Source organism: Rhea pennata, chromosome 6 (genome assembly GCF_028389875.1).
Source record: "Rhea pennata isolate bPtePen1 chromosome 6, bPtePen1.pri, whole genome shotgun sequence".
NCBI lineage: Eukaryota > Metazoa > Chordata > Aves > Rheiformes > Rheidae > Rhea > Rhea pennata.
In genome coordinates this window covers 6474396-6502331 of record NC_084668.1, presented here as the reverse complement: position 1 = coordinate 6502331, position 27936 = coordinate 6474396, and the positions used below count along the sequence as shown (strand labels likewise).

Genomic DNA, 27936 nt, shown 5'->3' with positions numbered 1-27936 from the left:
TTGGGTACATTTTTGTCTCCTACAGAAAATCTCTCCCAGTTTCATGTCATTTGCCTTCATGGACCTCCAGTCTTCTTCAGTAATTTGGTCTTGTAAAATGATGGCAGGTTACAGCTATTGAGGGGAAAATGATTGCTAGGTTTACAAAGGCATAAACTTATAAAAGTGTTTTAATAGCAGGAGAAAGATTTTGAAATGGTCTCTGTGTTAAAGGGCAAATTAAAGTATTAGGTTGATAGTGGCTTGTGGTATGAAGCAGATAGGCTGCTTCGTTCTATGCCCAGAGAAATTTTTTCAGTACGCCTGATGTAGTTAAAACTTCAAATAAGTAATCCTAATAATCACAAAAGGCTTGAGTGTTCTTTCTCTTGGGTCATACACATTAATGCTAATAATAAACTCTTTGTTGACTATCAGAAGATTGTTGCAGAGTATAGGAAAGGCATGCAGCTTTTGAATGGAAAAATCTGGTTTTGCTATGCCATTATGACAAATCTGTCTTACACCTGACACAGACTCTTGACAGCACTAGGAATCTAATAAATCAGTCATGGGTAACGCATGCTGAAAAATGCTTCAGGGAAAAAAAAAAGCAAAGAATTGAAGACTAAGTGAGCCTGTAGTATGTTTCTTTCTTCCTATGACACTATGGCCAACTGATTCTGTGGATTCTCTTGGTAAATTAGTCAAAACAGTTTTATTCCTATCTTCCTTTTATTGTGGAAATGCCAGCAAGTTACATGTCTAAGCTGAAATGACTTCTAAACAGGAAAAAAAAGTCTTAACAGGACGTCACAGAAACCAACTGAAAAACTGGCTGAAGCTGTTGGGAACACCGTCATGATAGAAGAGTAAAATTTAGAGAGTAAAGTTACTACAGAAATTCTAAATAAAATTATGATCATTAAAATAATAGTTCTTTCTGATGCAGTCTGAGAATTTGTCTAGTTAGGGTTTTTCCTCAGGAAATATTCTTTGTTGTTTTGATCAGTTTTAATAGGATGGCTGCTCCTGACGAGGTTAGCTGCACAGTTTGGGGAAGTGTTAAGTCATCTGTCAAATAGAAAAGGAATAACAGAACTAACTCCAACATAGAATTAGGTTTTCTCTTTCTTCTATCATATCAGGAGAGCCCAACTAATACATCTAATTTGGAATTGAGTAGTCTGTGATTCATACAGTCAGTGGAGGGATGTCTAGAAGCCTTATCTTGGTTAAGAGCATAAAAGTTGAACAAATCTGAGCCATAAATCAAAGATCAGGAAGGTGGACACCAAGATTGAGACAGGCATGTGCTGTGTCTGAGGAACCTGACTTCACTGGGGGTGAAGAGGTCTCTGCAAGAGGAGTTCCTGTGTGGTGGCTTATCTGCATTCCTGTCAAGTTCTCCAAATCTGAGCTGCTGCAAGTAGGAAACAACACGAAAGGCAGAGTAACGTTTTTGTATTTCCTTTAAGGCAAAGACTTTCTTTGTAAACCTGCCTTGCAGTTGATCCAGGGGGTCAACTCCAGAACTCCATTTCTCAAGCACTGATGCAATGAAAACTTACTAATAATGAACACTAATTTGGATATGACAGTCGTATGCTACATCAGAGCTCCTGGATATAAATTTGTTTCCTGAAGTATAAACTGTAACCTTAAACATACATATTGTTATGCATACTATGTATATTGTGATATGCCCTGCTCCTTTTCCAAATGATGTTAATAGTAAAAAATCAATTAAGCATAAAGATGTAGTATCAGGCCCACAGAGCATGTCATGCCCTACAGCTTTTGTAGTTAAATAATTTAAAGTGAAAATAATTGCCTGCATAATTGTATGTGTGTTTATTTATGTATATGTAGTATTATGAAGTCTTTAATATTTGGGCATGATATATGAGTTGGCAGAACCTCTCAATATGTCATCAGCTTGAATCGAGGCCAAACCTGTATCATTTCAATGCATCATCTCCTATTTTTTTCAGTGATCCATGGGGAACAGGGTTTTCTGACAGGAAGCCTAAGCATTAAATACACATAGAGACCAGATTACACTTCCTTCTGCTATGGGTGGTCTCTCTAGGATTGGATTAGTGGCTTCTGTTGTTTAGCACCTGCTGTAGTTCTTTGTGGATAAACCAAGGAATTATATCAGCAGGCCTCTGTAAGTGGTACATATCTGGAGCAAAACTCAGAAGAAAGAAATTAACATGCAGTATCTTACTGTCTGTTCTGTAGGGAGTAAATTAACTTCAGAATGTGTTGCACTTCCTAATATGAGGAAAAACACTCTCACTTTTAAATGGAAGGAATATGATTTTTTGTGTTGAAATACAGTTAGCATGGCTGTTGCTCTTCTGAAAACATTTTCTTTGCTTCATAGCAATTAGTGTTTTTCAGCTCGTGCTAGAGATACTCATATGTGAATACATATGTATGTGCAATGAAACATGTAAAAGCACCATCTTTTCAGCAGAAGTTAATAATGATGGAGTACAAAAATGTATCTCCTTCTTAATTCTTGCAGTCTCCTGCTTTCTAGGCAAAAAAGTATTACTGTGAGCTTTTCTTGTGAAAATACACAAAACCAATGAAAATTCAGAAAGAATATAACTGGAGTCATAATGTGCAGACATCTACATAAATGAATGTTAGAAGCCATAGATGACTTAAATCTGCCAGTGGTCCTCTTAAAAAGATTTACATTAGACAAAAAATCCAGATACTCTCCCTTCTGCCTCATATTTCTGAATGTTATTCCCATAGCAAGAAATCATGATTTCTTGTAGTGAATTTATACTGATGTTTTAGCAGGATCTATAAATAACTTCTGGGAAACAAAGTCTTCTTTGGACATGTAACAATAAGAAGTGGCTTAGAAATAGAATACGAAATTTAGGAAAATAAAACCTTTTTGCAGAGAGGTGGACTGATTGGGTATTTCTCAACAAGATACAAAGCACCTATGAAATTCCCTGGAAAATATTTTTTATCTTACATTATTTTGTGTCATGTTTAAAACACGAACTAAGAATATAATCATGATCATATATAGTGGCTTATTAGCAAAGTTTATTGGACAACCAAGGAAAGAAAACCATTTGCTGAAGTGGCTCAGAGGAAGGAGTCAGTGCCAAAGTTCATCCTCAAAAAAAGGAATGTTAAACTAACATGATCGAGAGGTTACCTGTAGTTTCATATTAGATACTAGGACCAAAGTGTTGGCATTTATCAACAGATCATGTTTTATAACTAGAGTTACTGTAACCACAAAGATTCAAAATACCTTTTGTAGTTTTCTGAAAATACGTGGGAGATGTACATTCGATATGTACATGTCTTAGTCACTTCTAGAAGTACACGGAGAAGGGGTAAGACGTTCAAAGCTGTTTTAAGCTTCCAAATCCAATCTTGGCAAGGGGTTTTGTTCATTAGCACTGTCTCTTGTAGACATTATGAAGGCAAGGCAATAGAAATCTTTTTTATTGATTGAGGCTGTACTTCAAGAAAGGCGTAATTGCCACCCTAAATTTAATCTTGCAGATACTCATCTGGTGCCAATGTTCTCCTTTAGTGTTAATGTCTTCCTGGAACTGTTAAAGTGAATGTTAAAAGTATAACTTCATACTAATGTTACTAATGCTGATCCATATCGGTATGAAATTAAGATTTTTTTTTTTGAAATTTAGTAAAATATAGCCATTATTTTTGAAGACTAGTCCTTCCTCTATGTGTATAGTTAGCAGAAAACTTAAAAGGAGTGCAAGTGTAATTTGTTTTTGCATTCTTCTGCATTTGGTAAACTTCACATCGGAGAAGTTCATAATACAAAATGAAAGGAAAAACTCCAGAAATAAAGAGTAGAAAACCATTTATTGGAAAACAGTATTGATACAATTAAAAGCCTCTTGCTATATTCAAAGTTAGCTGTGTAAAGAAAAAAATTTCTGCTACTATTAGGAGTTAGGGAAAAGGGAGGAGGAGTGTTTCTGTGAGTTACAGTACCAACAGTTTTTCCAAGTGTTTTCAACATTTAATTTGCAGTATTCAAAGGTCTCACAGTGTGTTTTATTCTTAGAAATTGACAGTGAGGGTCAGATCAAATCTTACACCGAGGTACTGTTGCAACTCTGAAGGTTCAGTGAAAAAATCCTTAGTTGTATGATTATTCCCTTTCTGTTACTTCTGAAAGAGTGAGAAAATGTCAAAATTTCTGTGCATTCCTCTGTAAAGGCACTGTGGTTTTGATCTGTAGCTGCTCTGAATCTTCCAGTAAGACAAATGAAAAGAGAGTGTGAATGCCTGGACTGTGTTTTGGGATTTACCTTACTGAATGTGAAAGTTGTCCAAGGTGACAGTTTAAAACGATTATTTCCATGTGAACTTAAAACTGGGTTCCTTATTCCGTTCTTGCACTCTTTCCATTTCTCCCCCCTGGGTTTCCTGCTGTTACTCCATCCCATATTAGTACCACTTCATGTGCTGAAATAGTTGAAGCTTTCAAGCTGCTTGTCTTTTAGCCACTGCTAGGTGAGATGAGGGTAGATTTCTGTAAATCTGAATTTTCCAATGAAGAAATTTTTGAGAGCAGCTAGATTTTCCAGTGTTTCACTAAGCATATGATTAAAAAACTAGCTAATTTTATAAAATTCTTCCAGAGATTAAAGTATCAGGATTACATGGGCCCTTGTTAACCTAGGTTGACTCACTCATGGCCAATCTGTAATCGTTACAGAGATTGAAGGAGAACTCAGGGGTAAATGCAACTAAATGCCAACTTTTCAACAGATACAATATCCGTAACTTCAATTCAAAACACTGTGGAAAAAATCAGTATCTGAAATAATTGCTGGCACATTATCAACTTAGGAAACTAAAGCATTTGGCTTTAACAATTGTTCAGTTACTCAGCTAGCTCAATGATATTACAGGGCGGAGCTAATGTTAATTAAACATTATTGAGGTCTTTCCCTCAGTAGTCTCTGAAATTCCTCATTACAGCAGGTTCTCATTTATTCACTTTTCTCTGGATTACGGTTAATACACTTCCTTAAAAATAATAAATAAGGCAGTTTATCTGTGCCTTCCAAATTTTAATGAAAGCAGAGTAACATGACACTAAAATCTTTATAAAACAGCCTCTAGCGTTTTAAAATTTTGCTGTTGTCAGGTGCAGTCAATGATGATAGTGTAACTACAGCTACAAAAAATGAAGTTGAGTCTTTCTATTCAAGACAGTTTCAGGAAAAAAAGGTATGTTCCTTGATACATGGTAAGGTATTTTTATTCTTCTGTGTGATGATATGAGGGTGAAAAGGAGAGGATTAACAATTCCTTCACACTTCATCTTCGCAAGCGAAAAATGTGCGCAGTGCCAGATTACCAATTCCCAAATGATTGTCTTCACTGTCCTGCTGTTATGTTATCTTCATCCTATTGGGAGCTGAAAAAAAGAAATGAGTATTTGGCTGCTTATGGGACTACATAAGGAACAGTTTTATGCGTATAGTATCATGCAAGAAATATTACGTGTAAGTGTTCAAATGCACTGTATTTTCTTTGGATTTTTTACGTAATTGTGGCAAAATCACAATCCACATTTTTTCACAATTTTGACTTAGGTGACCAAAGTTTTTATTAACCAGATAAAGAAGAAGATGGTTTTGAAATGGATTAAGCAGTGAATGATGAATGGAACTGTTTCCAAAGCATGCACATAAAAAGATACCATCTAGCTAAGGCTGATTTCTGCTCCATTGCTTCAACAGGAAAATAGCTGTATTGCTGAAATGATTTGGCTTAGGCTCTATTATTTGACAGTTACGGAGTTGGAATTCAATTTCTTTCATCTAAAGCAGGTGTGCCTAAAAAAAATCACTGCCACTTCTCTACAACGCATGGAGATTGTTGGCTTCTTGCCTGAAAGTGTTTCAGTGCACTTACCCCATTTTCCTACAGCAAAAGTTGTTCATGAATATCATCTTGGTTTAAATACATGAGTGAATTTTCTCTATCCCAAAACAAGATAATAGATGATATGAAAAGCTTTATTTTATGCTAGCATATAGATTTAAGAACCAGTTTTGAAGGGCAGTATTACAGAAATCCGTATTACAAAGCACGTAAAGATTTTGATATTAATTTATTATTCAGGACAAGAGGAAAGGTGCTCTTCAATCTTCATGTGTCTGTTTTTGACATGACATGTTAACTTTTATATTGGCATCACGTATCCAAATTTTACTTCCAGTTTTGACTCTACTCTACCGTTGTTTCTGATAGTGATATATCTAGGTAGCAGATGGTTATTTGTGAATAAGATACAACATGTTTACCTTATATGAAAAGAGAACATACTTTTGAAAGTGCCTGCTGAGATTTAGAGAGGTTTAGTTAGATTTGATTTTATATGGAAAAGTGTGTAATACTTGAAAGAAAAATTCATATTTAGAGGTCAAATAAAAGTGTGTATGTGCATGTGTGTATATGCACACACAGACACCTATATATATCTGTGTACATATTTATACTGAAATACCTAAATTTTTATGTGTATATATGGTATGTGTGAATGTATTTACACACACACACACTCACACACACACACACACACAGATAAAATAGGGTGTAGTCAAACATAAAATGCTGCAAATGCTTCTGCTATGTTTTGGTAAAAAAAGCTGTGAAGAAAATTGGAGCATTTATTTAGTACAGAACAAGAGAGATTTGTAAGTCTCAATACACAGACTTATCTACAATCACTCTGGAGCCTCATTTTGAAGGAACTTGTCAGCTGAAGCCAAGGCATTTCTGAGAAGACTGTCACTGAACTGTTTTCTCCTGTATTTGTGAAACTTTAATGAGATAAACAACATTGTAATTTCCAAATCAGTAATACTCTACTGTCACCTTTATGCTTAAGGAGAGAGTATAAAATGCATCCTTTTATTGCAGAGACATATCAGCAGTAGTCCAGGAAATGAATAGAATTAATGTTTTTGTAATTTTTGTCCCTTCATGAGCTTCTCCAAGCTTGTGTTCAAGTATTCATACACACTGCAGATTCCAATTTTGCTGTGCAGTACCATATTTCTTTAAATCTTTCAAGGGCCAGTTGTGGTTTTTGTCACCCGTTGAATGGAGCATAATACTGTCCAGGCTAGCAGAGACCTGAGCTGACAAGCTTACATCCTGTGACATGTTTCTGTTTGAATGTATCAGATTGTGCCTGGAAGCCCAAACCCTTGAATGGGATCTAAACTAACCTCCTTGTGGTTCTGCTGCTGCTTGTTTCACTTTATTTCTTGCCCTTCCAATTTCAGGATGTCTCTGAACACAGTCTGTGTACACAAGCAAGTGTATGTGTTTTGAAGGTATTCCATAATATGATGAGAAAATCAGTCATTTGTCTTGCTTAAATAGCATAAACTACTCCTAACATTCCCGATTAATAAGCAAGAAGTCTGACTAACATATATGTATAGCTGAATATCACTTATATTCAACTTCTTTCTATTTCATATTAATTTCATCTTATTTATCCACTAATTTATGAATAGGTGTGTCTTTTTTTTCCTAAAACTCCACACATCTAGCTTGTATATTCACAGGTGTTGAATACAGCTTGCATAACTTGAGGTCTGACTGTTGTTGTTTAATGTCTCTTGATGTATATGTGAACAAAGTAATACTGGCATTAAGGTTAGTAGCTACAGCAGAGTATTGAAAAATAAGAGAAATTGCTTAGTAAAAACATTCACTTGTATTTTTAGGCTGTATGGAAATCAATAGTGTGTTTAGTCACCAAATTCATTCGTAAGAGAACGAATGGCCTATTTTGCTGTATGTTTTACAGGTAAATTCTAGTTTTAAAAATAACTGATAAAAGTTTTTCCTTTTTTTAATTATTATTTGCTGAATGAGTTAGACTGCTAAGTACAGTTATGTGTATCTATTCAATAGATAAGCAAGTCTAGTACATTAATATTTAAAGTGTTACTGGGAAAATAAAACATCATGATAGCTTGTAATATTATCTACCATCTACATCCAACTAGATAACATGGCTTAGCTTTAATTAATTCTATTAGCTTAATTAATTCTATTACTTTAATCTATTTGGAAAGAATAAAAAAAACAAAGTATGATGGTGTCAGATAGGACAAGAGTAGCAACATGAATTTCAACTTCTTGTAAAACTCCCTGTAGTAGAAATGTTACAGTGATTATTTTCATCTCTGGGACTTAAACCAAAGTTTTTACTAAGTATGCTTCCACTGGAAGAGAGGTCTGTTCAGTGTATTTTGTTTGGGTCTCCCTTTCCAGCCCTGAGCAAGTGTGATCTAATGGCTGTTTTGAATGTAAAAGTCAGCAGGAGCATTCTCTTCATGAAACTAAATCATCTGGCTGTCGCAAAAGAGTCAATACAAATAAATACGCAAAAGGTTTCTAAGATAGTGATTGTTACTCTAGCAAGTTCATTAGCCTGAGCAGTGCTTTTGGCAGGCTTTGTTTAGCAGAACTCCAAAACGAAGTAAACCGAAAATGTCAGAAAATGAATTGTAGATCACTTGACAATATAAATATGGGAACTAGGATATAGATGATGGATAATTTAGGAAGATGTGTATTGTTCTTCCAGGAATACTGACTGTACAGTAGGGAACTATACTTAAGATTGCAGCAGTGCAAAGGAGTAACTTGATTAGATGAAATAGGCTGTCCGGCTTTCCAAATGTTCTGGCAAAACCAGACTCTAGACATTTGCTCTTTTGTGTGTGTGTGTGGGGGGGGGGGGGGCGGGAGGGGGGGGCAGGAGGGAGGGAGGAGTTCTGCAGCAAAGTGTTTTTTTTTTTTTTCAGCTCCCTGTGTCTAGCCTCTCAATATTTTCAACCCGTACTATGGGGAAAAATACTACTGAAAGTGTATCTTTAGCTCTAATTTTGTGAGGCTGCATTGAAGACCAGTAATTAATTTCAAATGAGGAAATCAGTTTCCTAAACTGGATATGTGGCAATTACCTTACATTTCCTTCTCTAGGAAGGGGATGTTGGCAAGATTCAGTTAATTACTGGTGCAGTCACTTAGAACCTCCCTTGTCAGCTGTTCCTGAGTGAAGGGAAGAAGCTGCTCAGCTCCAATTTAATGCAGGTTTTTTGACTAATTTTACATGTCACTACTACTGTATTGTTCCCATTATTTGAAAATTCATAACAGAAACAGAGTAAAGTGTGAATTGTAACTCCCATAGCAAAATATACTGGTAAATCTAACAGGGAGAGAAAATTACAGATGGCAGATGACACAGGCAAAGCTAACGTTTCCATATCTTTTCTTCTTTAGTCTTCAGAGAAATGTCAAATGTGACCAAAGATTTAACATGATCAGAATTATTAAGGAAACAGGAATGCAAGGGAAAGTAGAGAAAGAATTGAATATTTAGATTCAGAAGAGTCAGATTTAAGGCCTGTTTGCAAGGTGAAATGACTGTGGCAAAAACAGGACTTCAATTTTATGGTGTACCAACTACTTTGCATTAGTTTCCCATATGGTAAGTCCTAGTATGAGGGCCTTCATGCGAAGCAGCTAATGCAGTGCCTCATGGAATTTGTGCCAGCATACTTGAAGTGGTTTCTAAACCAACAGTAATTAGCTCTGAGAACTCCTGAAAGATGTAAGTAGTTCCAGGAAACATAGTACATATCTTTAAATAAGAAAACAGGAGAGGTAAGACAAACTGATCAGCCTAAGTTGGTATCTGGAAAGATGCTGACACAAATTTGAAATCAGTTTATAAATCCCTCAAGCATAATGCAGTAATAAGAAACAGCCATCCGGTATTCACCAACAGATGCATTTTTTTTCTTTAGGCAGACTCCTGACATGCTCCAGACTCATGACTACATGCATATTTTAGATGAAATAAGTAGGGAAGCATAGAGGTTTGAGAAACCATTCTTAAAGAATAATTTTATCAATAGTCTCATCTCAAGATGGGTACTCACAGGCTCTTATTTTTCTACTGTTCACTACTTTCATTAATGTCTTAGGCAATGGGATGTCATATTTTTGAATGATGTCACAGATGGAGGTAGTGCAAGCAGGCTTGGAATTAAAAATCTTAATAAGTAGGTGAAACAGTTTGAGATGCAAAACAAAATAAAACGAAGACAAAATGAAGACAAGGAAGTTTATAAAGAGAAGTCAACTGCACAAATACCAAATGGGAAATAACTGATACGGCATCAGTATTGTGGAAGAGACTGAGCTGGTTACAGTGCTGTAGCAGAAAAATGTATGTTTCTTCTGCAGGTGTGTTAACAAGAGAATCAGAAGTCATACAGGGAGGCAGTTACTTTGCACTAGTCAGCACTGGCCTTCAGCTCCAGCATTGCATTTTCAGAAGAATAGGGACAAAGCGGAGAGAGCTCAGAGGAAGCCAAATGGAATAAAAAGATTTAACGCTTGTTTTGTTTTGTTTAGGAAAATGAGAGAAAATCAGGGAGGGGACATTGTAATTATCTTCCAGTATATCAAATGGTGTTACTAAAAGGACTGTGAAATCTTTTCTCTATATCCACCGAAGTTACCGCAAGTAGTATCAAGTTTACTTCTAACAGATTAGCTTTATATTAGATGTTAGGAAAAACAAAAATAATGTAGTCAAGTACATGAACAAATTAGCTGGATAAATTGTGAAATTTCCATAATTGATAGGTTTGGAGAAGAAACTGATTAAAGCTTATTCATACTGTTTACTTATACCTGATCCTGTCTCATAAATTAACTGTTGGGAGGCGTGTCTTACCAACATTTCTACAATAATACAAGTATGAGTTCGTATGCTTACAATTTATTTTAGTCCATGCTGGTAAATGAGTTTCTCTTTATTAATACCTCTTACAATTTTGACTTTCTGGAGAGGGAAACACTTACCTTCTTCACTCAGTTGGCTTCATATGTGATAATATAAGCTGTGTAATTTAAACTAGATGCCACTAAATCTGCCATTTTTGGTACTAACTTTGATTCTGGCTTTAAGCAAGGCTTACAGGTTGAAGGAGACTTGTTAACTTATTTTATTCAGTACCTTTCCATCTTCTGCAATTTTCTGTGAAGTGCAACAAAGTTCCACTTCATTTGTGAACTGACCAATATCATACTTCACCCGTTCACAACTAGAGTAATGCTGTAAAACAAACCTGATAATCTTGGTCTGGTATACCAAAAAGGGCATCTCTCAGTCTACAAAGTCCTCTGAATATAAACAGCTGTGAACATTAGTTCATATTCACTCCTCTTTCTGTCTGAACTACTATTAATTATTTCAGAAAATACACAACGTGTTTTCCTAAGCTACTGCTAACCTATTTAATAGATTTTTTTAATATATAGAAAATTGCAGCACTTACTCATCTACATCTGCTGTACTTCACTATTGATGTAATTCAGTGTGAGAATGTACTTGTTAAGAAAATTATATATGACTTCAATTTTGATAATAAAATATAATTACCATTAGCAGAGTAGAGTGGCTATCTGAATAGATCTTCATGGTTTCCATCAGTGCATTATGTAATAGAAATGAAAAGGTGTTGATTTTTTTTTTTTTCTCAGCCTTTGAGTACAGATAAATGACAGGACAACCTGCCTATCCATGTAGAGTATTGTTAGAGCTAAAGGAAGATGCTGTGTCTTAAAAATGCACCCCTTCACAATGGCAAATGTATAAAATATTTTTAATGCTTGTGACTGTGGAAGTGAGAAGACTGAGGAACAGGGTGTGTGATATGAAGTAAAGCAATCCTCAGAATATAAGAGGGAATTTAAGTTGATAGCACTGTACGAGGGTCAGGCGCAGTATGCAAGACGGAAGAAAGGTGTTGTCTTAGTGCTGAGGTGTGGGGGAGACTCTGGACCCAAAGATATTATTGAGGTGACGTTCAGGTTTAGCACAGTCAGATGTGAGCCATTACTGTAACCTTACCATAGCTAGCATTCTGGTAGTGGGACATAGTTGAGCATTTTTGAGAGGGAGATGAAGATGTTCTTTGCCCAAATTACTGCTTCTCAAATTTGTAATAAAAAAAGGTTTGTGTTAAATGCATTTCGGTTTGTGCTTTGCTCAGTGCTCTCTGGAAGAAAAAAATAATTGTTTGTTCCTAAGGTGAGAGGAACAGCTATCAGAGCAAGAAGATACATGGCAGGAGATACGCCAGTTATTTTTGTCATTTACCTTGGGAGGGCACAGGTGATTTAGTTCCAGTTAGCTCTGTTTGAGCATATGTGGAAACACCTATCTGGTAATGGAGCAGTGACTTCTGAAAGTGGCTAGGAGAATTCATCTGGAAAGGAGCTTCTAGCACAGCTACTTGGAAGAAAGAGGCAGATACTTCTCTGCTCAGAGGAACTCTTTTGGTATTTTGCACTTTGGATATGACTGTAGTGGTATTTAACATAGACATCATCAGCAAGATGAGTAGGCTATATGTGTGTCCTGTGGCATAGGGAACTGGAGTGGGAAGGAATGACCAAGAGTGATTGCTGCTGGCAGACTTCTTGGGTGCAAGGCCTGCAATTCCATATTGCGAGCAAGAGGATAACTTAGGAAAGTGATGGGGATATAAAATGGGGGAAGGGGAGTATGGTAAGGATGGTGAGGTATGTGGTAGGATTGGCCTTGCAATTCAGAAAGGCATCTAGGCTTGGATTGGACTGCAATCAGGGCTTTTTTTGTGGGGCTTATTGTGCAGATGATTAGTGGGTGTGGACGGGAGAAATGTGTTAAGGCTAGCTCTCAGAGTAGACACAACTTTTGTGGATTTTATACTTGTAGTATTAAACTGTTCATAACAGAAGATTTTATTTTGAACATGGATACAGTGTTAGATTAGGAGCTTAGCAGAAACTAAACTTCCTTAAAATTATTTTATAACCTTATTTACATCTTTCATAAGGTTAACATTTTCTTGTAAACTATTCTAGTTACGTTTGGTTGTTTTTGTTCCTCTTACTATAAGAATCCAGTTTTTGCACCATACCTTACCTTTTCTCCACATGCTGAACCAGTATAGCCATGTCTGCAAGCACAGACATTTGGTCTTAAGCATCTGCTTCCAAAGAGACATTTTTGCTCACAAAGTGCTACAAATGAAAGATAAAGTTGCTTGGAAATACATGTATTGTAGCGTTTGCAAATAGGCTGGAAAGATGCTTTCGAATATGGTATGACAAAACATCCTATGACTCTTATGTTCATATGGTGGAGGAAAGGATAATTAGTAAAAACATTTAGGTCTTTGTTTACCATAGGCTTTTTTATGCCCATGTGTCTGTTACGTTTAGAATTCTCTCTCTTCATTCTTGTCCTCTTCAAAATGATGGGAAAAGAGAAGACTGTGCCAAAGTAATCACCTCAGCTTGGTAGGAAATAGATCTATATGAAGCTTAGTTTTGAAAGCCAAGATACGTTCTGGGCAGTGATAGTTGGTCAGATTTGTGCCAAAATTGATTTTATTTTGTTCCAATTGAAGTAAGAGCTGTTAAAAGATCCTTTCTTTACTTGAGATAAAAGGATATGTTACATATGCACTCCCAAAGGTGATGATATCCCAAGAAGTAAAAGGGAGATTTTTATGAATTGCGTATTTTACATCCCTGGAAACCAGTGCAAGAGGACATGTAATTTCGTGGTCTTACATGATCAGTAATGGGCTATTCATTCTAAGTAAAAGGGAACAATTAAAATCTTTAAATGTTATTTACAATACCAGTGTACTTAGAGGCCCATCCATTTGAAGATGCTAAAGATAATAAAAGAATCAGTGTCCCTTTTTTCTTTAAAGCTACAAAACGTAATCAGTTGAATTACTCAAATCCCAGCCAGTTTTTCATCATGATTAGCAGTTTGTATTTTTATGACACTGTTTTGGCATAGAGGAAAGAGAACAGCTAATTCATAGGGCATCAAATCAGGAAGAACACACATGTCATATTTTTAATTAGATCTCATGAGTTAAACTTTAAATAAATATTGCTGGCATATTGTTCCCCAGTTACCAAGAGTCAAACTCAATGGCTTCAGAATCAGTCAGATATGAATCAACAGGTGGATTCTTACATTTTCTTGTCTGGCAGAAATACATAGGAGGTCTCCTACCATGCACCATTAAAATAGATTTGAAAATAAAAGTATGTGTATGTCTGTGTTCTCACATCATCTCTTCCATTATTGTATCTAAGCAAAATAAACCCTGAGGTTTGAAACGCTATAATGTGTCAGTACAAGAGGTTTGGTTTTTCCATGGAAAATAAACCTCAACACATTGAAGGGATGGAGGAGCAACTTCCAGAATTACAGTTGGTTAGTCTCAGATTCTGATTTTGATGTAGATAAAAACTTACATAAATTCTTCACATTATGGTCTGAAGTTTCTGAAACAGAATAGTTAGGCCAGTGACTTCTTCAGAGGGCCCATTGTGGGATCCTAAGCCATTCAAATGTGGTTTTCAGAGTAAAGTTACAGAAATTGTTATGGTGATCTTGGAAGGTTGGAGGCAAGCTGTCATTTTGCTGTAATGATTCCTATCTCTATGCTTGTTTAAGCATCGTCTGGATTTTTTTAATGTTTTTTGTCTATCATGTTACTGAAAATGTATTGCCAATGCTGCCAGCTTATCATCACTAGTAACTGTCATAGAGAAGGTAATGATTTTACTGTATGAAAGAGTATTAAAATCTAAATGTGTATACTTAAGCTGAAGCCTGGTAACTAAAGGAACAGAGAGGTAAAGAACTAGACTTAATGGCAATCTACATAGCTTAAAAATGAGAGGATGTGAACTCCCTAGCAAACCACTACTCTTAAGAGTCAGCTAGCATGAGGGTTTATCCTGTGTCAAAACTACTGACCGTTACTATGTCCAGAACAAAAATATGCAGAGACCTGGACGTGCTGGTAAACTTCAGGTACTTAAAAGATGCATCAGATGGTTATCTGCTGCCAGATGTGAGACCTTGAGCTAGAGACGTGCCTTCTCAGTTAAGAGCTAGTTGATACATTTCTGCTATTTTTTTTTTTTTAAGTAAGAAATGCTGTTTCATTGAAATAAGATTTTCAGAAGCTATCTTGCTTTTGTTAGGTTTCTGTTGCAAAACATTCTTTAGGACCCAGACTGGCCAGCTGTTAACCTTTGAATACATGATTGCTCTGGGAAGGGGAGGCCTCTGTTTGAATCCCTGATGTGGATGGGGGAGAAAAGGAATGAAATCATGTGCAGTCTAGAACAGTGTGCTAATCATCTGCCAACTGCTTCTTCAGCTTCTCCATCAACTTTGAAAGAATTCAGATTTCTGACTGGAAAAATCTGGGTTTCATGCATTGGAAAAAAACATTTACCGCCTTATGATAGTGAGCACATTGTTAGCAGAAGAGGCTCCTTATACTCAACACAAATTTTGTTCTGCTGTGTAATAGGCTTTTGTCCTAGAAGGGAGAGAGAACTGTGTATGGTAGTACTAGAGATCATTAGAAACTAACTTGGGCTGGGGAAAATTGGAAATTGATTCTGCTTTCTGCTTGGTAGCGAATAAAATAAGAACAGGTAAAAATAGAGAGATGGACTCTTCTGGAGACTGCTCTAGGAGCTAGAGGTGGTCTGGTATGCATTGACAGAATGGGTTTTAGATTAGTTATTCTTTTTTTTTCTGTTTGTGGTTCCTTTGATTCTCAGGTAATACCAACAAAGGAAAAAAGGGAAAAGATCTCCTCCTCCTTCACCCTCTGGTAAAATGCTTGTCTCTCCTTTTCTACCCACTGCTTCCTGCTGTAGTGCTCAGAAAAACAAGAGCTCAGTGAGGAGAAAAGTTAAAACATTTTGGAAGAGAATTGGAGTTGAAATCACAGATGATGATAACAGCTGAAATTCAAATAAACCTTTCATAAGTGTATTTGCAAGGGATGCTAAGCCGTAAAACACTAAAAGTGACACAGACTATGTATGCATTATCCTACAGATTCAGTGGAGAAAGTCATTTAATAAGATAAGCTTGTGTTAAAATTATAATCAATAAATGCCCATTACAAAAAGAGATTTATCCCTAAGTGTTAAAAGAACAGAGATATAATTTGCATGGAAATGACAGTCTCTTTTAAGATTTTTCTTTTTTTTTTAAGGATTGAAAGAGTTACATAGGAAGACTAGAAACAAGCCTGTCTGAGATGTTCAAGACAGGGAGAATGAGCAGGAATGTTGAGAAAATTGGAAGGCTATAAGCTTGACACTTATAACATGCAAATAAAGCGAAGATATTCTGAAGGGCAAATGAGAAGCCAGTATGTGTTCAATAATACTAGAACAGAAGATAGCAGCATGAATTTTAATGATGAAGATCCTTCACAACTATACCCTTCTTATACTTTATAATTAATTATTTGAATTATACCTTGATCCCGCAATCTCATCCTTAACAACAGATTTACATCCCTGGCCAGAAGCTTCCTGACTTTACTTGGGGTTATGTTTTAGCTAAATCTGTCAGGGGAATCAGACTGCAGAATCAGATCTTCACAGCTTTGGTCTAGTGCTTCTTTCCTAGCTCGAGAGAGAGAGATGTGAGTTAACACAGCAGGAGGTAGAGAGAAGCCACAGGAATGGAGCTTTAGAATGGATATCTAATCTAAAATTGGCAGGAAATCACTAATGGCAAAACATGGTGATCCTGTGATACTATTTCTGTGTTTTCAAGGAGGGACTTTTTAGAACATCTGTGGTGCTGTAATGAAGGCTAAAGACAGAGTCGAATAGAAAAAGCTCTTAAAATGGAAACAGATATGGCCTAATCTATAAAGCTGCTACTTTCTACAGTTCAGGTGTGCTGAAAATTTCAAACAGTGTAACTTTTAACCTGTCTTCCCATAAGATAATTTCACAGAATTTGCAATACAGTCTGAAACTTTACAATTAATCCTTAGATAATGATGATGAAAGTCATAGTTACTTATTAAAGATGATGTGTGTACCGCACCGCATACGGTATTTAATGGGACAGATGACCTATTCTATTGATTCTCTTTCAGAAGCTATTCAGTTACAGATGAATGGGGAAGAAAACTTCTGTTGATTGACCTCTTTATTTACAGTCTGATAGGAGAGGACTATTGTTTTATCCATTACTCTTAATACAATATCACTTAAAGTTCCTTTACCTACATTTACCCTTGCCAAATTCTGCTGTGTAGTGGTAGCCAGAGACTGGTGAAACTGGAAGATGTAATTTTTTGTAGATCCTTCAGTTTGATCACCCTACTGCATGTGCAGTTAATGAGGAAAAAGCAGGGTCCACTGTGTATGGATAAAAGCTGTATCTGCAATACTGTCTCTTCTGTCTTGATATGGGAAGCTGCTTAAGTGAGTAGACTGCAAACAGAGGATGAAGCTGGGCTTGTGTAACCTCTTTCTACCCCTAAAAAAAACTCCAAAGAAACAAAACACCCTCAGTTACTTATGGACTGTGGAGAAGGTACAGTGATTGCTGGGAAAAGTTACTAAAACTAACTTTTGCATTATAAAGCTGAAATTATTTAGAAATATATAATTGTACTATCATGAATAATATGTTGCTATTAATTTCATATGCTTTAATGTGAACACTTTATTGTTAAGTTTGACAGCCAACGTCTATAGTTAAAGTGGTGCAAGTCTGGAATACAGCTTTGTTGTGGGTGCTATAACTAAAAACAGAATTTGATCAAGGACACACAGGCGGAAAGAGGGTGCAGAGCAGACAAAAAGCTTGGAGGCTGAAATTTTTGGACAAAGCAATTTGTGAAGAGGAATGATGCGATGAGCCAAATGCCTCTACGTGAGAGTGCTGCTGTTTCTGGCAGGTTGCATGGATTTGGCCTCCTGTTTGTGTGGTGCCTGGAGATAGAAAGAAGCCCATAGTAATACAGGAGTAAGGACAAAGGATGCTCGTGGGTGCCAGAGTAGTGGCTACAGTGAGCAATTCTTTGAACAAATGCAGTACTCAGAAAGCTCCGAATGTTTAGACAGATAAATACATATTTTTAATTGAATTCTGGATTTGCCTGAATAGAGTCCAGTGTTAGAGTACAAAAATGCAGACCTGCTTTCCCTTGTTACGCTTCTATGAAAATCTTCCTTTACGTCTAACATCTGCGAGGGTGATGAGGAGGATGTTTCCACTGCTTCCTCCATGCCTCAGTCTGAATTCACTAGAGCAACATTATAAGAACCAGTCATCAGCCCCCTGGCACTAGTTTTCTCTCTTTTTTTTTTTTTTTTTTTTTTTTTTTTGTATTAAAAAACCACAGTGAAATCCCAACTACTTGATTATTTGAGTTTACTGTGAGACTTGGGAATTTCAGCCAGCTCTTAGTGGACAAAAGCTGATCAAATTGTCCACTATAGTGAAAACACTGGAAAAATAGTAAAAACAATGTCAAATGAATAGATCTGGAGCAGTTTCAAAGGGCCTGATTAAATAGATATATGAAAAATTGCCTAGTCTTTTATGCTTGCATAGGACAGCAGAAATTGCTTATGGTACTACACCTTCCTTGCCTTTCACAGGAACAAGCACAATTTCTTCCTTTCTTTAATAAAGTGAATCAAGAATACATCATCAGCTAATAAATATATTTAAACGTGACAGTGTTTGAACTAGAAGACAGCTGGCACAAGAAACAATTGCACAACCGTAGGGATTTAGCTGACAAAAAGATTTCCGTAAGTAATGATGCTCTCTATGAGTGTAAGAAGAGTCTTTTGATAGTTTTCTCGTGCCATCTTAGTCTATAGCTACAAACATCCACAAACTGAAGTGACCCTGTATGCAATAGGCAGTAATGCGTCTCTTCCAGGCCTTCCAATCCCTCTCCATGCAAATACTTCCACCTTTCTCAGCAATCAGTTTAAATGCATAGCATTTACAGGATCAGGCTGTTGGATTAGCAAATGCATACTGTTATTTTCTGTGCTTAATTCCAGTTGGACATGCAGAACAGGATAATCCTTTTGTCTCTGACCTCTCTTTCTTACTTTACTTTGAAGTCAGAGTTTAAAGACTACTAATTTTGTCTGACAAGCCAAACTCTGCATCTGCCAAAGTAAAAGATAACTCAGTTCTTTGTCTCAGTCATGTTGAGTCCAGAAATGCCTTTGAAAAATAATAGTTTTAGTCACAGCATAAGATAGTTTTGACAAATAAAAAGTAAAGTTTAGATTCTAATCATTTTAAAACTGACTTTTATGTGTAATGTAAGCAGAGTAGAAAATACAATGTATGAATGTATCTAGTGCGGTCTGTGTGGCTACAGAATTGTAGCAACACTTACGAGTCTGGCACAGCATTCCCATCCATCCTTCCGAGCACTCGCAGAGGTTTTGACCTATGTATTCTCCACCATTCAGACATTTCTGCAGGCAGACAGCTGAACAGATTGATACGAAACACATAAGAAGATGTACACAAAGTATCTAGGCTTTCAAGATCTGTCTTAGAGTTGCATATGAACATGCAAAGTTTTAGTTCATGTAGCTAATTTCCTAATAAATGAATATGTCTTATTCATCAGATAATTAATGTTAGTTTTTTTAATGTTTACTTATTCTTAAGAATTGTGTCATTGATAACTATCTGCTTAACAGTAGCAACTTACCAAGAGCAGCTTTGCTATTTCTGATGCCCAGCTCACTATCAACTAAGGATATTCTCCCCCTATGTATGATACATTCATCTATGTTACATGTGTACGTGTTACATGTTCTAAATAAATACAATCAAAGTAGAGTTTGGTATGCTTGTTGTATATATTATTCGTTCAGAGATCTTGAGAGGGTGAATGCGTGTTTTCATGTATGTGTGTGAGAGAGACAGACTTCCTGCAGAATTCAAGAAGCAGTTATTATGATTCCAAACACTGAATCTGAAACTGTATTTACCAGCAGGACTTGAAAGGTAAAAAGCTAATATTTTAATCCAGTTTATATACAGTATGTCATCTTGATTATAAATTTATCCATTTTATCTGTCAGCATCTTGGTAGTGAATAGCCATGTAAGGGAGGATGCTCCTTGAAAACATTTCAGGATGAGAGGATTTTAATTACATTTTTATGTAAACTGTAGGCAGATGTGGTAGAATTAGAGAGTAAGAACACGTTCTCCAAATGCACCAAAATGTATCTGATGACCTTGGCAGTATGTGAATTTGGAAGGCTTTACAGCAGACTTCAAATAGTTTTGTATTTTGAAATATATGGCATTTATAAAACATAAAATCTGTTACTTAGGTTAAACATAACATGTTAAACATAAAATCAATACTCCAAGTTTAATACTATACAAATAAATTCCCCTCCCCACCCCCGCCAAAATGTAAAACAGTTGCATGAAGCAGAATCAGGGTTCTGCTACACACACATTTTTTCCTTTGCAAGTATCAAATGTTTATAATACTTTGTGTTTCCTGTACTTAAGATTGTTTTTCTATTTTAGCAGTTTGAAGAAAAACAGATTCTATTCTCTATATTGCTTTCTCGTATTAAAAGATTACAGTAGGTGATGACTGGCTTAAGTAATAAACAGTAATCTGTTTGATGGGCAGTAGAGATGCTTACGTTCATTACAGTGCTTTCCCTTCCAACTGGATGGACAGTCGCAGATACTTGGGCTTACGCATTTCCCTCCATTCATGCACGTGGGATCACAGACACCTGCAGATACATATCAAATGAAGAACATGGTAGCTGGGAAAAGAGGAAGACTTTACCAGAGACTTATTTACATCCTTTAATAAGCTTAAGTTGCTTGTAACTGGAGAACAAAGAAGTAATTTGGATTAAATCTGAAACTCAGACCTGATAGCTTTTATAAATCCTTCTGCTGAATCTTGTGTGGAAGCTCTCTTAAAGAACCTCCAGTAAGAGCTCTTTCACCAGGAAATGAGAGAGGTATTAATTACAGTGACTCCCAAAAAAACAAGTGAAGTTTCTGTGGCAGTTATGGGCAGACCAAATCTTTGTTCAGGCTTTCACTTGCTGATTGGAAACATCTGATACTCTCAGATACACATATGAATAAGAAAGAACTTGCAGAGAATAGGTTGGCTTCACACAGTTTTGCAAATATTCTTGCATTCAATCAAGCTTAAAGACCAAACAGATCTGTATTCCTATGTGGCATTTTTGCATGATTATTTGTTGAAGTACTTACCTTTTCACTGTATTCATTCATGTGGATAAGATGTGAAATTTAAGTCTGTCTTTCAACTAGAGGAAATGAGATGATTTTTTTGTTAGATTTCATTAGAAATCTAATTGATAATTTTTGTGTTGTATGTTAGGCCCTGGATTTATCAATTCTGTTTTACAAAATCCTGCACTAAAATCTCACTGTTCTAGCAAGTCAAACATCTGCAGTCCCAGCGCACAGAATTCTGTGACTGTGATGCTGGACATAGGTTGATGCTCTGTTCGGATACCTGAAGTCCTTGTCTGCTGTTTCTCCTTGTCTGTTATGAGAACTGCAGGAAGGAACCATTAGAGACAGCGCAGTTTAGAAACACGATCATCCTAATGTAATGGAATATCGTTGTATTTGATAACTGAGGGGAAAACAGTAAAGCTGTGTGATTCAATAAGTAGAATGGAGAGTGACGTTCCAGAGGAGATTTTTTTTTTTTTGAAAGATCTGACAACAAAGTTTTGAGAATACCATTTTGTGGAACAGCTGCTGCCATTTTCTTAAAGGCCTTAAATGCACAGTGGGATTTTGCAGTGATTCATTACTGATAGCAATAATCAGCAACAGTGTTCTGATTCTCCCGGCTTTCTGGGCTGGGTAGTTGTGGACCACCAAGCTCCTCCTCAGCAGGGAGCAGGGCCTCTCATTTTGCAAGCACTTTGGGGGCTGACAGCTAATGATGTAGCATTGCAGTGCCTTTGTTAGCCTTGAGATTGTTATGCCTTTTGGCACGTCAAAGCAGTGATTAAGACCAAAACTGGAATACTAATACTGTAGCAATTCCGACTTTCATGCTTTCACTGTCTACAGGGCTCTGAAACTACCATCTCCCCCCCCCCCCCCCCCGACAGATCTTTACTGTACAGATAGAAGATTGAATTCTGTAAATAGTCTAAACCCAGGAGTGATTATAAAGAACAATGTACAAAAATACAGTAACTATTTTTCAATGGGAGGATAACCGTCTGCTCTTTTCTTATGTATGCTTGGGCATTTTTAGATATGTAGATTTAGGCTCTCTGATTATTTTTCTGATGCACTGAAATACTGCTTTTATGGCTTTTCCTGTCTTTAACACTTACCTATTCCTTTAGTACAAATGTTGCTACACTACCAGCTTTTAGAGCTCCATTGCTGCTTTTGGTTGGCTACTGTATTTGCATTTTACTTTGTGCCAAGACTCATGGATCTCCTGGCATAGTGACCTGCCCTCAGGCAGTTTGAACTTACCACACCTGTAAGGGCTGGCTGGATCCAAGCCCTTAAACTGTCATCTTCTTTTTTCCTTCTTTCTCCACTTTCCCTGATCATAGAAATCAGAAATCATAGAGTGGCAAGGTTGGAAGGGACCTCTGGAGATCATCTAGTCCAACCCTTAGGGTAGCCCATACAGGAATTGAACCCGTGACCTTGGCATTAGCAGCGCCACACTCTAACCAACTGATCCATGCTGTAATCTTGCCCTCTGCTTATTAAGGCTCACAGGGATCTGGAATTCTTGCTGAGCTACCAAAAAGTGCTGCAAACAGTAGTTAAAACCTAGCTGAGTTAAAGGTGTAATGGAAACCATAACTCTGAAGTCATTTAGTCTTTTCTTTTACCCTTCCTTCCCCCCCCCCCCTTTTTAGCCTACATTGTGAACAGCAGGTTTTAATCTGCAATCTTACACTGTGTTTTTTGACTTCCTGTTTCAGTTATAGAACAGCTTAAGCATTCAGAATTTAGAAAAAGTTAACACCAAACCATAATATTTGGACCTAGAATTCAGATACTTTAAGCTTTATAATACTTACGGACCATAAGATCCCCAGTACTAACCTACTCCCCCAAAATCATGCTATGGAAATCTAGGGATTTGATATTGAGATCATATGTAAAAGATTGTATATCTTTAATTTGGTTAGATACTGTGAAACTTCCCCCACTAAAAAGTAAAGTCAAGAAAGAAAGAAACAGAAGCACAGTACCTGTTTGAACAGGGTTTTCTTATTTCCCTTTCATTTTCTGTATTTCCTTTTACTAAAAATTATATATTAAGGTTTTCTTAGTTGTTTTGTATTGATATCAGACTTTCTAAATTACATGATAGTATATTCCTTCAATTACAGGGAGTCAAACTAGTGTGCTCCTTGATTCAGTTCTGATTTTGGGTTTATGTGTAACAGAAGCTGTTCAGCTCATTTTGCATCGTAATTCGGCAGAACTTTAATAACTGGGATCCAGTTTTGTTTTGATAAATGATATCAGTGCAAACTGATTTTCAGCATGAGATATATTTGAGTCTCTGTTTAACTGCCCTCAAAAATGAACAAGTAATTACGGAAATACAGTACTTCAACATTGTTCTGTTGCTTATGACCTCCCTCACTTGGGCAGCAACTCACATCCAACGAAGTTCCATTCATAGTTACTTAAGCGGGAAATACAGGCTCAGGGCTGCACGCGTTGAAGGGCAGGAGCACTTCTGACATTCTGCCCTCTTGCTCAGGTACTTTCTCTTCTTGATAGAGAACTCACAAAGCACATTCATGTAAATGAATGCAGTGTTACCCGTCTTTTTTCCTATCTGACATCTCTGCCTTATTCTCTCTTCCTTTAACTTTCTTTAACACAATTCCCTTTCAATACCCCTAAGACAGCCTTCAGCGTTTGTTGATTTTAACTAGTTCCGATCCTTACTAGTCCCACTCCTTGGCCTCTGTGGAGGAGTTCTGATTTCAAAATAGCAAACAAAAATGTTACAGCCTCTCAAAGGAAAACTAAATAAATTATTAGACACTAGGAGAGCAAACTGAATTATCCTAATCCTCCCAGGCAAGGGCATGACTTTGAAAAGACTCAGATTTCTTTTTTTCCCCTCCCCTTGAAAAATGCCTAGCATCTTGACCCAAAGACAGGAATGGTTTTCCGTCTACCTTGGAGACTACCCTTAATTAAGTTGATTGATAAAAGTATGATCATGTTTTTGCTTTGTTATGGTGTGAGAGGATATATCACTGAGGGTGGGGAGAATCTTGTACTATCAAAATGTCCTGGATGCAGTCAGTATCACTGAAGGTCACTCCCCTTGTTGTCAACATCAAGATCTCCAAGCTTCCCGTAGGAACTGAAGCATGGAATTTCATATGCAATCAAGTTACTCAATTCTATGAAGGGTGTGAAGGCCACAGTTTGAAAACAAGAAAGGCACTTCCGTGATCTTAATGTTTGCCAAATACTGACAGGTTAGATAAGGTAAACCTATGCTGGAGGTGATAATGCAAGTTAAAGGGAAAGCATGATTGCATTTTAGGTGAGGAGTGATTTTGATAAAGGTAGCAAGCAGCTGCAAGAGTTAAGATAAAACATAGGTGTTGCACAGAACATCATACATCATTACATACGAGACTAGTGTGTATTAAAGGCATTGACAAATTACTGACTTCTGTTATTTAGCAGCTATTTCTCTTTCATGGCTTTAATGCATTTTGACCTTATAATCACTTAAAACGTTCTTTGACCCTTTCTATAGCTTATCCACTTCAGGGTAACTTGACCCACTGCTGCTTACGATTCTTCTTATCAATCTCTACAGAACACTGTAGTTCAGTTGGTCAACCCTAACATCTTCCAGGTGGTCAGAGCTCCTGGTTTGTAAGGCAAGGGTTCAGTTTCCCCTTCCAAATAATTGTTTCCAGAGACTGCTAATACTGTGAGAAAAGAAAGAGTTAAATATAGTCTCTAAAGGAAGGGAGGGCCTCCTGATATAGGTAGCATCAACAGTGGACACCTACAATTCCAGTGGCTTTCTTAGCCCTTCTTGCAATTGATTTACAATAGCAGTTCCCTTAAAATGTAAACAGTGTTAAGCAAAATTTCCCTCCTGTGGAACATGAAAAGGAGCCAGGGCAAAGTTAAGCACAGGGCATTCTTTGCTGCAGCTGCTACAAGCAGTTGAGAGAAACCTGTTATTCTAACACTATTAGCCAGCAGTTATTTCTGATCAGTTTACAGTGAATAACAAAACCCAGACATTTCCCTCAGACTGTCACTGGTTTTGTGGATTAGCAGACAAAAACTTTTCTGGCTGTACTTAAGCCACTTTTTGATTCAAGTACCTCGTTACACCTTCTCTCAGTAGAAGCAGATAGTTCTTTTTCTTTTGGCTCGTAATTTTTTTGAAATACGACAGACTTCATCCAGACTTCATCATGACACTTTATAAAGTCAAAACAGAGGGAATATTAAATCAGGCTCCTGAAATTTTGGCAGAAAGACGCCCTTTGGAATGTTTTAGGAATACACTTTGCAGCAGCAGAACATCCTTGTCCTTTCCTGACAATGACAGCGCACAGCCTATTTCTTTCTGAATCAAAAATTACCTGTCATCATGTATCTTGAGCCATGCTGCTGATGAGGAGACAGTGCGTCACACTGCAGTGTTGATTAGAAGATGCAGTTTTCAAGACAACTTCTTTTTTTTTTTTTTTTTTTTTTTTTTTTTTTTTTTTCCCTATAGAAGCTGAGAAAATTGACCTGCTTCTGGATGCATTCTGCCTTTGGATAGAAGAGAGAAAATAGCCTCAAGCAGTAACATCTGTGTGGGCCAGCTAAGGTAATGCATCAGGCTACAGGTTACTGACAAAAAGCACAGAAATGCAGCCAGAAAAAACACCTACTGGTGTATATACACTTCAATTTATCCTTTAAGTCTCCATCGCTGTGCTGTCATTTATATGTGATGCACTGGCAGCTACTTCTATTTCTGGCTGGTGTTGGGTTTGGAGTGACTTCTTTGTGGGTCTGGTGCATATTTCAACTTGATCTCTCTATTGCTCTTTTGAGGGGGAGAAAGCTTGATCAGTCGCAGTTTTGACTTTCGTATGTGCACATGTTGTTTTAATGTTGGCTTTCTCCTTTCTGCTTAGTGGTTATCTTGATCTGGTTTGACATCTCAAAAACAAAAAGCCATAGCTGGGGAGATATGACACAGTAAGGATACAGAGCATGGGACAGCTTTAAAAATAACATTGACTGGTCTCATCAAGAAAATACGTTTGACAGAACTCAAGCTGAGAACAAAAATGAAACCGGTAGGTGGTCAAAACAGTGAGTTTCTGTGTTAGAACTGACACCTTTAGTCCTTTTCAGACATTTATAGACAATATACATCACCTATTGATAAAAACTAGAGAGAAGTTCTGTGGTAGGAATGAGACAATCTGAGGACTTAGCCTTAAAATGCAGGGATATTGCTGTTCTTTTTCACAGAACAAGAAATGGAGGGCCAGGCTGGCAGTTTCACAAAATACCATAGTTCAATTGATCAACTGGAAACAAGGTTCCACATCTCTCAGGATGCGCTGTGCATCTTAGCAGCACTGCTCAAATGAAACATTATCCTGACTGCAGTAAGGAAATGATTGGTTGGATGCTTCTAGACTCCAAATAAAGATTTGCTCTTGCTGCATGTTCTTTAATCCTTGGAACAAATGAATCACAAAACAGCTGTGTTTTGACCAGAAAGGGAGTCTCTAATACAGGGCACCGTTATTTGGATTTTACTACCCTGACACTAGCAGAAGCTAGTTCAGGTAAAAAAATAACATTTCTGCCCTTCAGAGGGTATAACTGATGCTCAACAGATCATTAACGAGATAGATGTACCAATATATCTGCTGCTGTGAAGGCCCCAAATGCACATAGCTCTCAAAAACATTTTGAATTTGGGACACTAAAAATTTTTGGTCCCTTTTTTTTCAAGGACAGTAAGAACTAATTTTGAACATGCTAAGTTTCAGATGTGTATGTTGCTCTAGAGCTTGTTTTTCTCTGGAATTTCTCATCTGTGTTGATTAGGATTGTAAATAAAGGACTAACTTTATCTCCCAGCTATATCAAAGTATCTTGGGGACGTGTGAACCATTGAATGTCAGTAATTATAATCACAGATTAAATTTTACAGAGAAGTAATCTGTTTTATATAATAAAATCATTTTCAAGAATTTTGTATAAGGTTCTTGTAAAATTTGATTCCTTATCCAGATCAATGATTCTGAGGTTTGCTTATCCCTATTTCTTGTTTCACATATGTCTGACAGAAATGCAGACCACTTCTTTGATTAACCTTTCTGAATAGCAAAAATAACCTGATAGAAACCTCTGAGGGATGCAGCACAGGAGAACAAATCACTACAAGACACAGAGGGAGCTGTAAATGTAATTGCGATGGGTGTGGTGACAGTTTGCATTTCTGATATATTCACCTTACCACACAGCTCCAGCAATATGAGTTAGTTTGCATCTCCTAGCACACATCAGATGAAAAAATGATCTGAAAAATTGTAGACCATACAGACAGCGGTATGATTCCAGGCTTTGCCTGTATCTAGTTTTTGTTCTGATGTGTACTCAGAAATACATTTTAGAGTTATTGGAAATAATATATTAGAAATATGTTTGTGTTGTATGTTAAGCCCTGGATATATCAATTCTCTTTTACTAATACGTTTTTTTTCTAATATATGAAATACTAGAAATACGTATTAGAGTTATTAAAGCAAAAAATAATTTAAATTTTAGATCAGAAAAACAGGAATGATAATACTGATATGATAACAAAGCTACTGAGATGGTAGACTAAATTTTGTTAATATGTAGTGTATTGAAATCCTGTTTACACTGTAATGTCACTCTAACTAA

The 27936-nt window shown here is 36.7% G+C and overlaps 1 protein-coding gene across 1 annotated transcript in view; it reads right to left on the bottom strand.

Moving 5' to 3' along the window:
* Nucleotides 1–13000: 13000 nt before the first annotated feature.
* LOC134142097 (von Willebrand factor D and EGF domain-containing protein-like) overlaps nucleotides 13001–27936 on the bottom strand; it is a 169933-nt gene continuing 154997 nt past the window's right edge. Inside the window, 3 exon segments of the mRNA XM_062578857.1 lie at nucleotides 13001–13131; nucleotides 19347–19442; nucleotides 20631–20726. Coding sequence (XP_062434841.1) covers nucleotides 13001–13131; nucleotides 19347–19442; nucleotides 20631–20726 — 323 coding nt within the window.